This window comes from Callospermophilus lateralis (assembly GCF_048772815.1).
Source record: "Callospermophilus lateralis isolate mCalLat2 chromosome X unlocalized genomic scaffold, mCalLat2.hap1 SUPER_X_unloc_1, whole genome shotgun sequence".
Taxonomy (NCBI): domain Eukaryota; kingdom Metazoa; phylum Chordata; class Mammalia; order Rodentia; family Sciuridae; genus Callospermophilus; species Callospermophilus lateralis.
The window spans coordinates 347,635-361,021 of record NW_027510162.1 but is presented as its reverse complement, the minus strand read 5'-3'; the positions used below and the strand labels follow the sequence as shown (position 1 = coordinate 361,021).

Below are 13,387 nucleotides of genomic sequence, written 5' to 3'. Positions count from 1 at the left end.
ACTCATTCTCCCCAGAACTGCTAGCCCGGCTTCCCTTAGAATTTCTCCAGGCTCCGCCTCCTTCCGCGGATCCACCTATCAGCGCCTCAGGCAAGGCTTTAGACTCCACCCCCTTCCATTCACTCCGCTGGGCTCCTGTAATCCGAGCTAACTCAGGGGTTGCAAAATTGTAACCTGTGTACCCAAGGAGTTTACAATTTGAGGTGCGGAGAAGGATCGTTACATAGAAAAGTTAATATGTTGCCGGCAAAGATGAAGTTTAATTAAAATAGTCCACCTGGGAATTCAGGGAGTTTAGTGATGCTTGTGTTGATACTGTTTTTTGTTTTGTTTTGTTATTGTTTTTGTTTTGTTGTACTCGGTGATATTCAACCTAGGAGTGCTTTACCACTGATTGAACCAGCCTATTTTGTTTTTTTCCTTTGTTTGTTTTTTAAGACAGGGTCTCACTAAATTGCTAGGACCTCGCTAATTTTTCCAAGGAACATGGCTTTTATCCAGGTGGAGAAGGGCAAGAACAGGGTTGCAGGCAGATGATTATAAGCAAAGGTATGAAGAGGTGAAACGAATGTTCTGGGAACGGCGAGAAATTCGTTTATGGAATTTCAGCCGCAAATTAATAGTGTCAAGGAATGCAGCCGTGGAGGTGAGCTGGGCCTAGCTTATGGATGAGGGCTAAAACACTTTAATATTCTGTAAACAACAGGGAACTATCTCTTTTAAGCAGAGGACTGTTGTAGTGGTATTTGTGTTTTAGGCAAATTACTGTGGTTTGCAATATAAAGGATTAAAAGATACAACTGCAGCCAGTCAGGGTGGAACAAGCCTGTAGTTCCAGCTACTTGGGAGGCTGAGGCAGGAGGATCGCTGGAGCCCAGGGTTCAATACCAACCTGGGTCACAAAGTAGGGAGACCCCCACCCACTCTCAAACATCTGAACATAAAATTGAAATACAGTACCACATAATCTAGGAGAGGGGTGATGAAACTAAACTGGATCGATGAGATTAAAGACTGAGAGAGTAAAACAGCCCTGTTAGCAATAAGACTGTGATGTACACATACAAGGCCAGGAACAAGGACAAGGAAAAAACTTTTCTTCCTAGTATACATTAACGACCTCAGTCTTGAGTGATTCAGTAACTTTCCTGGCTTAGCTTTGTTTTTCTCCTCTCCAAATTAAATTATTGATATACCTTCCCCAGTTGGTGGAGCATATCTGTAATCCCAGCATCTGGGGAGGCTGAGGCAGAAAGATCACAAGTTTGAGACCAACCTCAGCAACTGAGTGAGACTGTCTTTTAAAAAATAAAAAGGACTTGGGGTCATAACTCAATGGTAAGTACCTATGGGTTCAGTCCCCAGTACCCCTCTCCCCACCCAAAATTACAGACATACCCACTTACTAAACTGCCCTCACTTCCCCCAATCTCTTCTTAGAATCTTTCAGCTGAAAACCAAGCCCTGCATAAACTTCACCCTTTACAATCTGAGTAACTCAATGCCCCCTTCACCTCCAGGTTGACCTTTCCAACTCAGTGCCTCAATAATTAGAGATGTAGGCTTTGTGGGGTTTTGTTTTTTTGTTTTTGTTTTGGTAAAGGAGATTGAACCCAGAGGCATTTTACCACTGAACTATAATGCCCAGTCCTTTCATTTTATTTATTATTTTTATTTTTATTTTTTTGAGACAGGGTCTAGCTAAGTTGCTGAGGGTCTCACTAAGTGGCCAAAGCTGGCCTAGAACATGTGTTCCTTCTGCCTCAGCCTCCCAAATCACTGGGATTGTAGGTATGCAACACCAAGCTCCATGGAGACATTGGCTTTAGAGTTGAATGGGCCAGGAAACTTAAGCTTTGACCATCTTTGGTCTCAAGTAAATTCCTTAATGTCTACTCCTCAACTTTTTCATCTGTAGAAATCAAGATAATAATGTTATTTCCCATCTTATACAGCTTTTATTGTGATGATTGGATAACATATACTATTTATGAGCAGTGCCTGGCAACAGTATCCCCAAAACTTTAGCTGTTATATCATTATCACCACCACTATCATCACCATCATCAGTATGAAAGCTTCCTGACCCCCGCCCCCCACGAATGGATTAGGTACTTGCTGTGAGTACATTCCCAGCATAAATATTTCACTTTTATAATACCTAACACAGTGTACTGGACTTTGTGCCTTCTTTTATATTTCTTGCACTAAATCTCAAACATTTTGAAGCTGTGGTTGGCCATTATATCCCCAAGCTAGAGAATACCCTGAGATGCATAGAATATTGTAATTATATAAGTCATCAATTTGCTGGTCCCTATAGGACTTAGGCTGAGAGTTTCTGCCATTCTGGAAGCATCAGTGTTTGGGTTGCTGTAACATTGAATCAGATCAGGCTTTTACTTTAGAACAATAAGTAAGAATATCCTCTGGGAAGCTATTCCTAATTAAAAAAGATACAGATGTAGGTTCTGTTTTATTATGATTTATAAGTGAATGTAAATTTCCTTTTATAGGAGTTTGACATTTATTTTCAACAGTTAACCACTGTATTCATTTTCATGAACAAGCTTGAATTGCTCAAGTTAATTTCATTACAGAAGGAACTCTAAAAGCCAATTCTATTTCCAAACTATAATTACCATCATTTGAATTCAATAAGTAAAGACATCTTCCTTTACTTTTGAGGAACAGATGCCTGGTTTTAGAAGAACCAACTTTACCATAACCCACATGCAAGACAGTTGTCCAGGTGACTTCAAACTAACCCAGTTCCCACTTTCTCACTTGTAACTCTCCAGAATAAGTGTTGAATATTCTGGGAACACAATGAATATCCTGAGATATGGAGAAACAACCCAGACCTTGTTCATGCCCTTCTTTGGGAATATACCAGCTTGAGGTAGGGAGGAACTAGTCTTAGAATGCCAGATTTTGTTCCACTCTCCTCTGGAAATGGAATGTCTTTTGAAACTTTGCCCAGTGGGCCCTGTGGGTCCTGTGGCCTGCCGGGTTTCTGTTCTCGCTACTAAAAGGCTCAGGGGTCATTCTAGTTAAACTGGGCTAACTGAGCTGCACGAAATAACTACATAAGAGACACAAATACCTTTTTCTTCTGGGTTGCTGTGACGGCTCCTCTGACCTTAAGGGTTCAAGGGAAGAGAGAGAGCGAGAGCACACGCTGACCCCTTTTATTGAGGAGAAGCTATTCAAATGAGGCAAGGGGTCAGGTTTCAGGGGGCTGAGTCTATCTTCATGATGTCCACTGTCAGCAGGTTGACTGACATCTAGGTAAGCCACACCCAAGGGCAAGTAAGAGAAGGGGACACACACAAGGCACTTCCATGGAAGATTCTATCTTAAACCTGGCAAGGGGTTATATTACAAAGGAACAGGTGAGCATAGCTCCACCCATGGGGCTGTAGCAAGACACACCCATTTCTGTGACTGAGCGCCTCAGCACCCAGCTGGGGAGTGTAACTCAGTCACCCATAAGGTTGGCCTCCCACAGTGACCCCTGGTTTATATACCTGGGGTGGACTGCTTTTGGGGGTCCCTCACATTGTGATGCAAGTGGGGCCATGTAGTCAAGCCTCCATCTACACTGTGGTGGCTTTTTCAAGCCTCAAGTCATGGGGGACCAGCTCATAAATGATCCTAGGCTTCTTTTGTCCCTTGATGCGTATCTATAAGTAATGCATCTGCTTCATATAACTTGCTGCCTTCCACTGTGTTCTGTTTCACTGAACCCTGACAAATGGGTGCCCAGCACACATTGAACCTGCTCCACACCATGTACCCGGGAAAGAAGAAAGGGGCTGGCAGCTTGCCCTGTGTGGTGATGTCAGCAAAGTGTGCACTGGACTGTGCACAGAAAAGAGGTGAACTGTGCAAAATTAGCTGGTTCTTCACATTACTGCTCCTCTAGTAAATCCCTTATGAATTTCCCAGTTGCTAGCTGATCTACACATTAAAGAGTGTCTTGCTAATTTTACAAACATCTTATATGCCAAAACATATGAAAGAAAAGTCATTAAACAAGCATTAATGTTGTAAAAAGATTATTTAATGAAGATGAGGAGCAATTTTAATAAAAAACTCTTTCTCAAGACCTTTGACAGGTCTTAGGCCCACTTCCCATCTCACTTTTGAAGTCATAAAAGACATAAAGTTTCTTGCCAGGGGATCTGTAATGGCCCTTAGAGAATCATATGACAAAGACAAGATGGAAGAGACCATAACCTCAAAGCAATTTCCATAACTTCTGTACAGAAAGTGACTGAGAATTATCATGTAAACCAGAGTATGGTTGAGAGGGAAAGGGGGTGCCATTATAATTACACCAGAACACCAGGTATAAGTAAATCAGGAGTTGGAAACCAGAATACACAGTCATCTTATAAATGCATCCTTTTTATCTGTGAGACATAAGGGCAAGACAGTCATTCTGTACCTTGATTCCTGCTCCAAAATGGCAGATTTAACACAATAGAGTTTTGCACTAAGTGTTTGTAAGAGGTTAGGAGGAAAGTCTGTGTACCCTGGAAGATGCATAGCTTATGTTTACCTTTTGAAAGGTGTCTAAGGCAGTTTTCCTTCACTTTGACAAAATACCTGAAAAAAATCAACTTCAAGGAGAAAAGATATACTCTGGCTCCCAGTTTCAGAAGTTTTAGTCCATGGCCAACTGGGTCCATGGAGTTTAGGCCTGTGGCCTGGCAGACCATGATGGCAGGGAACACATAGGAGAGCAAAGCTGCTAGCTTCATGGCAGCCAGAGAGCAAAGAGAGAGCTCACTTATAACAAAGCTCCTCCCCTCAAGCTCATGAAGCTTTCAATCCATCCATTGATGAGGTCACAGCCTTCACCTCTCAAAGGCCCCACCTCTGAACACTGCTGAACCAAGCCTTCAATGTGTGTGTGGGGGGCATTTCAGATCCAAACCATAACAAAAGGTAACTACTATAGTTTGAAATAGATGAACTACATAAAACTAACTAACTTTTTTTTATACCACGTTCATCTTTATTTTTCTTCTTCTTGCAGTGCTGGGGATTGAACCCAGGGCATGTGCTAGGCAAGCATTCTATCACTGAGACACATCCCCAGCCTTCCATGTTTATCTTTTTAAGAATTTTATGCATTTTTCTAAGACAACATGCAAAAGCCTTCACCACCCCTCTTTGCTTAGAGATGAGATACCCTTCCAACTTGAATATATAATTCCAAATCTATCCATTTTTTCCTACTGAATTTATTTTTTACTTCTAACTGGTTAAATACACATAAAATTTACCATCATAACCATTTTAAAAGTTTATCATCTTGAGCATTTTTAAGTGTCCAGTACAGTAGTATTACTTATATTCACATTCAACATCTCTAAAAACTCTTTTATCTTGTAACACTGAAACTCTATATCCACTAAGCACAAATTCCTTACCTCTCTCCCCATAGCTCTTTTTTTTAACTTTTTTAAAATACTTTTTTAGTTGTAGATGGACACAATATCTTTATTTACTTATTTTTATGTGGTGCTGAGGATCAAACCCAGTACCTCACACATGCTAGGTGAGCACTCTACCACCGAGCCACAACCCCAGCTCTTGGCAACCACCTTTTTTACTTTCTGTTTCTATGATTTTGATGAGTTTAGATACTTCATATGAGTGGAATCATGCAGTATCTTTCTGTGACTAGCTTATTTCACTTGGCATAATGTATTCAGGGTTCAGCCACATTACATATGTGACAGGATTTTCTTCTTTTAAAGGTAATATCCCATTTTATGTATTTACCTCATTTTCTTTATTGATTCATTTGTCCATGGACATTTAGGTTGCTTCCACCTCTTGGTGCTGTGAATATGGGAGTGCAGATTTTTCTCTGGGATCATGGTTTGAATTCTTTGGGATATATATACGTAGGGGTGGGGTTGCTGGATCTCATGGTAATTCCATCGGTTACCTTTTCACATTGTTGAATGCTTTCTTTGACAAGCAGACATTTTTAATTTTGGTATAATCCCAGTTCCATCTTAACCATCTTTGAGTGTACAGTTGAATAATGGTAGTGTATATTCATCCAACCTTGTCTTACAAACTAGACGACGAGCATACTAATGAAACACTTCTAGTTTTTGATACAGCATTGCATCTGAAAACAACCTTAGTGGCAACTGGAAACATTCTAAGATATTTATAAGCAAGAGCAACAGTGGCATGGATTCCTCAGACTATGGAGAATTATCCAGATTTTATATTTTAGCCCTCTTCCAAAAGTCTTCCAAACAACTGTATAAATTGGGACATTTAAGTTGATCACATGTCTTGCAAAAACCTTAACTAATAAGTAAATAAAGTTCATAAGGTTTTTTTATTTGATTTTTGTAATGCTAAAGATAAAATATAAAGGACTCACAAATGCAAGGTAGGCACCCCACTACTGAACTACATCCCTAGACTAAGTTCAGATACTTTTTTTGCAGTGGTGGGGATTGAACCCAGGGCCTTAATGCATGCAAGGCAAGTACTCTACTAACTGAGCTATATTGCCAACCCTAAGTTTGAATACGTTTAAGGGAAGCTTTAAAAGAAGATAGCTCTGTCATTGGGAAAATATCATAATCTATGTAATGGTGTATAAATATTGCAAAATAATACTATTTGCATTTGAAGATTATTTCTGTAAGTGTATCATGAAAGAATTCTAAGTTATATGCACTTTAAGCATTTTTCTTTACAATGTTCTGCAGTGCTTTCTATGAGATCAAACAATTAAGTAAAACATCTAGTCTTCAGAAATGTAAAGGATTCTAAATATTGTTTTCTTATAATTACAAAACAAATTTTCTGTATAATACAATGATAATAAGTAAGTATATCATGTACTACTAATAACAAATAAAGATAAAGGCAAACACACTCATTGAGAAACCATAATAAAAGAATATTCTCATTTTAAAATAAAGTAGACCTAAAACCACGGCATTGTTCAAGCAGTAAGGACCAGTTTGGGCCCTGTGGCTGTTTCTGAAAAGCCTGTGTTCTGTGATGTCAGTATCTATGCCTTTACTAGTTATTAATCACTTTGATTATAATTCCTACTTATAACTCTATAGAACCACTAATTGATAAGTATAAAAAGATAGCTCAAAAACATCAGATACAGCCAAGCATGGTGATGCACACCTGTAATCCCAGCAGCTTGGGAGGCTGAGACAGGAGGATCACAATTCAAGGCCAGCTGCAGCAACTTAGTGAGGACCTAAGTAACTTGGTGATACCCTGTTTCAAAATAAAAAACAAAGAGGGCTGTGGTTTGGGATGTGTCTCAGTGTTTAAGTGTCCCTGGGTTCAATCCCCAGTACCAAAAAAAAAAAAAAAAAAAAAAATTATAATTACCAACAGATTGCCTAAGAAAAACTTGTATCTCTTGCTGGTACTTCAGTGATAAACACTGTTATCAATCAAATAAATAATTTGTTTACCAAATAATATTTCTCAAAAATTGGTTAAGTACTCTCATACCTATAAACACACATCTAACCTGTGAATGACATGTTGAGACCAGAAGCCCAAGATGATGGTAACTAAGAGGAGCACTAATGCCCAAAGGTGGTAAAAGTCTGACTAAAAGGTGGAAATTGTTCAACAAAAATTATAGGAGTCCATTGTTTTGGACTAAGTTCCTGTGCTAGGCCCCAATGGACCAGGCGAAAAATCAAAATGGAATCACTCATACTAAAGTTCCACTTGACCAAGCAGAAACAAAACTCTTTATCTCCCTTTCTGAGAAACCAGGACTAGAAAAATAATAGCCAAATTTCTCAAACAGGCCAGTTTCAATTGGTATAGTAATGAAGTTCCCTCTGCCTTAATTCTTTCACACAAAAAATTGTAACTTAAAGTAACCCTGTATTAACTAATCAGTTATTTTTCTGTCTCCCTGTCTCTGCCTTGCTAGGATAGTGACTTTGAAATGCTAAAAAAAGAAAGAAATATATATTTAAAGATATTATTAAATGAAGGTACTTAAAATAGTCTAGTTAACAATTTTTTAAAGCTAATATGTATTAAAGGGAAATATTGCCTAGATATGAACATCTTAGGGAGTCATTTGGCTGGCAATTGTCTTGGGGTTCTTTTGTATATTCAGCACGTAATCATGGCGGAAGGATGAGCGGACAGTACGATTCATCAAGGGCTGAAGGGGGCGAAAGTTGTCCACCATTCTTTTCTCTTTCTCTCCCTCAGAAGTGAAAAGCAAGGTCCGAAATTGCTCAAGCTGAAAAAAAATTTTGAAAAAGGACAAATAAATTTAGTAGAAATCCAGCTTTGTCTCATGAATACATAACTTTCATTTTTCTAATTCTAAAACATTTTGTTTCAAACTGGATTCAGAAGCAGAAGTTATTTCTAAGTAAGATACCGTCACCCTCCACAAGTAATAAAATACTATGTTTTGCCATCCTTACGTGAGAAGGTGATGAAACCAGCCATGAACTTTGAATCAGAAGACTGAGGACAAAGGCCCTGTCCCCCATATTAACCATTTATCAAAGATAAGTTACTTTATCTCTTTGATTCTCAAGAACCTAATATTTAATTGAGCAAAACAGTCAGCCAAATAATAAAGGAAAGGCCTGATATATACAGTAACAGCATAAAAAGTATGTTTTTAAAAAATTTACCAAATCATACATAAAATTGTGTAATTGATTGCTCACTGCACTTTGCATTGTGAGCAAAGAAATAACACATAGAGATGCTTCATACTGGTTCTGTCCAATAGAACTTTTTCTAATGGTAGAAATATCCTCTGCATGGTCCATCCTGGTAACCACAAGACACATATGGCTACTGAGCACTTGAAATGTGACCAGGTGACCAGTGTGAGAAACTGAATTTTTTATTTAAGTTGATTCATACTTAAATATAAGTGGCCATATGTGGCTAGTGGCTATTGTGTTGGATAGTATAGCTCAATACAGAAGCAGCAACCCAAAATATGAAAGCAATATGTTGTTCTTTGATGTGGCAATAGCCCCTTGTCTTTCTTAGCAACCATGTTATAGCATACTACTTCAAGCTAGCCAGAAAATCTGTTCAGTCAATCTGGCCCACTGTGGCTACATAGAATAACCTGGGACACAGTAAGCAAGCATGTGAAAATTTGTTTGGAGGGCTGGGGGTGTAGCTCAGTGGTAGAGCACTTGCCCAGCATGCACAAGATCCAACAAAAGAGAAAAAGAAAGAGGAGAATTTAGTTTGTTGAAGTAAAGACTTCAGACCAAATAAAACCGAAGAAGTAGGACAGGATCAGAGGCAAGTACCAACAGAGTGGTTGTACTTGCAAATTACACATATGCCTTAGGAAATTGGGAAACTATACAAGTAGTTAATGTTAATTTTTTATTCAGCTAATTGAAAAAGATTAGAAACAACCCAAGTACCATAAAGTAGGTAATAAAAAGTGACATGAGATCAGTAAAATGGGCTAGTATATATCCATTAAAAATTATATAGAAGATAATGGTTATTATCTAAAAATGTTCTGCACATCACTGAGCAAAAAGACAAGTAAAATGATATGCACAGAATGATTCTGTTACAAAAATTACATATATTTGTATAGATAAAAGACCAGCAGGATTTCCCCCAAACAATGAATAACACTGAATGGTAGGATTCCAGGTTACTAGGATTAGTTGACAGGAAATGGTTTTCTAACTGAATTTCCTGTGTTGAGATTTTATTTGAAAATTCCTTACATGGGCTACTGACCTTCTGATTTATTTATTTTTTAACTTTTTTAGTGTTATGAAAATTATAAATATGAAGATTAGTAGCAGAAAATGTGTAAACCACAAAGCCTAGGCTTATGGGCAACCAAAATCTGTTATTTGTCATTTATTTATGGTGGTTTTTATCTTACAGAATTTTTTAAAAATACGCAGTCTCAGTTACTAGCTGTTATCTTTTGGACTTCTTGTTTTGTGTTATAATTAGATAAAGCTTCTTCCATTTGAAGGTATGAAAGGATTTTCCTATGCTTATTCTAGGATTTTTATGATGGTATTTTTTGCATTTAATAGTTTGAATGCTGGATCCAACTTTTTTTCCCCACTCATTTAATTCCTCAGTTGTTCCTTAGTATCACTTACTGAATGCTGTATCATTTCCCCTCGCTGAGCTGAGATGCTACCTTTATCCTAAAATAAATTCTCATATGTATTTGGATATAATTTTGAACTTACTGTTTTCTTCCTGTGATGTCTAATTTTATGTGCAAACTTGATTGGGCCAGGGATGCCCAGATAGCTAGTTAAACACTATTTCTGGATATGTCTGTGAGAGTGTTTTCTAAAGAAATTAAGATTTGAATTGGTGGACTGAGTGAAGCAGATGGCCTTTCCAATGTGGATGGACATCAGTTAATCCATTGAGGGCCTGAATAGAACAAAAAGGCATAAGGCTGAATTTGCTCTGTGACTATTTTTTTTAACTGAGACATCAATCTTATGCCTTTTGGAGCTCCTGATTCTCGGACTCCAGACCAGGACTGGAATCTACACCATTGGCTTATCAGGTCTCAGGTCTTTGGGCTACCCTACCAGCTTTCCTGGGACTCTCAGCCTTTATAATCACATGAGAAAATATCTTATAAATAAATCTCTATCTCCATCTCTCTGATGGTTAATCTTGGTTGTTAACTTGATGGATTGAGAGATACCTTGAAATTGTTAAAAGCACACTGTGGGTGAATCTATGAGGGTGTTTTCAGAAATGATTGGCGTGTGGGTCAGAGAACTGAGGGGGGAAGACCTACCTTGAATGTGGGTGAACCATTCAATAGACTGGGGGCCCCGGACAGAACAAAAAGCAGTAAAAGGGGATGCTCATAAGCTCACATTTGTGCAAGCTCCATTCTCCTACAGTGGATGTAGTTTTTGATGCTGCCATTGCTGTAGATATGGCTCCAGATTTTTCAGGTTTTGAACATGGACTTATACCAATGACTTTCCAGGGAGCTCCCAGGCCTTCAGCCTCAGATTGAGGCTGCATCATTGTTCCTTCTGGTTCTGAGACTTCCAATTTCTTAGACTGAGTAGTTACTGATTTCCTCAGTTTTCCAGCCTGCATCCAGCTTCTGATCATGTAAGCCAATCTAATAAATCTCCTCTTATATATTCTATTCTGTTCTTCTAGAGGACTCCAATACTAATTCATCCTCCCCACCATTGGTTATGTTTCTCTGCAGATCCCTAGCACACTTCACTTAATTGTTCTTTTTATTCATGCATCAGTACTATAGTATTTATTTTTTGAGTCTTTATAATTTTGTGAATACAATCATTCCTCATTTTCTCTTTTAGAATTTTCCCTGGTTATTTATACTTATCTGTTTTTACTTGAATTTAGAAGTAACATACCTATTTAAAATTTTATTGGTATAGGGACTGGGGTTGTGGCTCAGTGGTAGAGCACTTGCCTAGCACATGTGAGGCACTGGGTTTGATCTTCAGCACCACATAAAAATAAATAAGTAATACAAAGATATTGTGTCCATCTACAACTAAAATTCTTATTGGTATATTTATTGAGACTATGTTAAGTTTATGGAGAATAAACAATTCATGAAGAATAACAACTTCAGGAGAATAGATAGCAAAGGTGTTTTTATGATATCTTCCTGTCCAATAATATAGAGTGAATTTTACTAACTCATCTTCTTTGTGTCCTGCAGGAATATTTTAAATTTTCTTATTGAATCCTCTTCTTAAACTTATTGCAAAGTATTTTATATTTTAAAATAATTTAAACATTATTTTATAATGTTTCTATTATAAATAGGGTTCTTTCTTCCATTATATCTTTTAACTGATTGTGATTTACATATTTCAAATATATTTTTTATTTATATAAATTAATATGGTAGGGGCTGGGATTGTGGCTCAGTGGTAGAGCATTCACCTACTATGCATAAGGCACTGGGTTCAATACTCAGTACCACACAGGGTAAAAATGGGAGTTCATAATCTGCTTGAATCAAATGTATGAAATATGATATGTCAAGAGCTTTGTAATGTTTTGAACAACTAATCATAAAAAATAAAATAAAATAAAATAAAATAAAATAAAGGTATTGTGTCCATCTATAACTTAAAAAATGTAAATAAGTTAATATTGTACTCTAGTAATCACCAAATCAACTTATTTTTTTGTAGTATATTTTATTGTTTCTCCTATTTTTAAAAATTTTCTCATTTAATTGTATTAGCTACTTCTAGAACATTTTTTTTTAAGAGACAGTGTCTTGCTTTGTTTCCCATAGCTGGCCCAAAATTCCTGGGCTCAAGAGATTCCCCTGCCTAAGCCTTAGGTGGGTCAACAGACACACACCACTAAACCCTGCTAATTCCAGAATATAATTTAATATAAAATTTAATATTGGAATAATCCTCTCTATATTAAACATACTATAGTTGGTCCCCTGAATTTATGGGTTCCACATTTGTGGATTCTTCCAACTGTGGATCAAAAGTATTGGGGGAAAAAAATTGCACCTGTCCTGATCATGTACAAACTTTTTTCTTGTCATTATTCCCTAAACAATACATTATAACAACCATGTACATAGGATATACATTGTAGTATGAGTAATCTAGAGATGATTAAAGTATACAGGACAATGTATGTAGGTCACATGCAAATATTATGCCATTCCATGTAAGGGCTTGAGCATCTGCAGATTTTGGTATCCGAGGGGAGTCTTAATCCTCTGCAGATACCAAGTGACAACTGTATTTACTTTTCTTTCTTTTGTTTTCTTTTTTTTCCTTCAGTGCTGGAGATGAAACCCAGGGCCTCACTCATGTTAGGTAAATGTTCTACCACTGAACCACATCCCTAGCTCTTTTCAAATTTACTTTTAAACTGAGATCAATCTCTTTTATCATATTAAATAAGTCTCTATTAATTTATATTTTATTAAAAATTATTTAAAACTGTCAGGTGGAGTGGGCTAGGGTTGTGGCTCAGTGGTAGAACACTTGCCTAGCACGTGTGAGGCACTGGGTTCGATTCTCAGCACTGCATACAAATAAATAAAATAAAGGTCCATCAACACCTAAAAAGATATTTAAAAAAAAAAAACAACTGCCAGGTACAGTGGCATATGCCTGTAATCCCAGTTATTTGGGAAGCTCAGGCAGGAGGATTGCACGTTCAAGGCCAGCCTGGGCAACTTAGTCAGACCCTGTTTCAAAATAAGTATAAAAGGCCAAGGATATAGCTCAGTGGTAGAGTATCCCTGGGTTCAATCTGCAGTAATGCAGAATAAATAAATACTGAATAGAAAAATTTACAAATGTCTATTAAGAAT

The 13,387-nt window shown here is 37.5% G+C and overlaps 1 protein-coding gene across 1 annotated transcript in view; it reads right to left on the bottom strand.

Annotated features, from left to right (window-relative positions):
* Positions 1-6,877: 6,877 nt before the first annotated feature.
* Positions 6,878-13,387, bottom strand: part of Ca5b (carbonic anhydrase 5B) — a 41,638-nt gene continuing 35,128 nt past the window's right edge. The window contains exon 8 of the mRNA XM_077107916.1: positions 6,878-8,287. Coding sequence (XP_076964031.1) covers positions 8,108-8,287 — 180 coding nt within the window. The 3' untranslated portion in view covers positions 6,878-8,107. The remainder of the gene's footprint in view (positions 8,288-13,387) is intronic.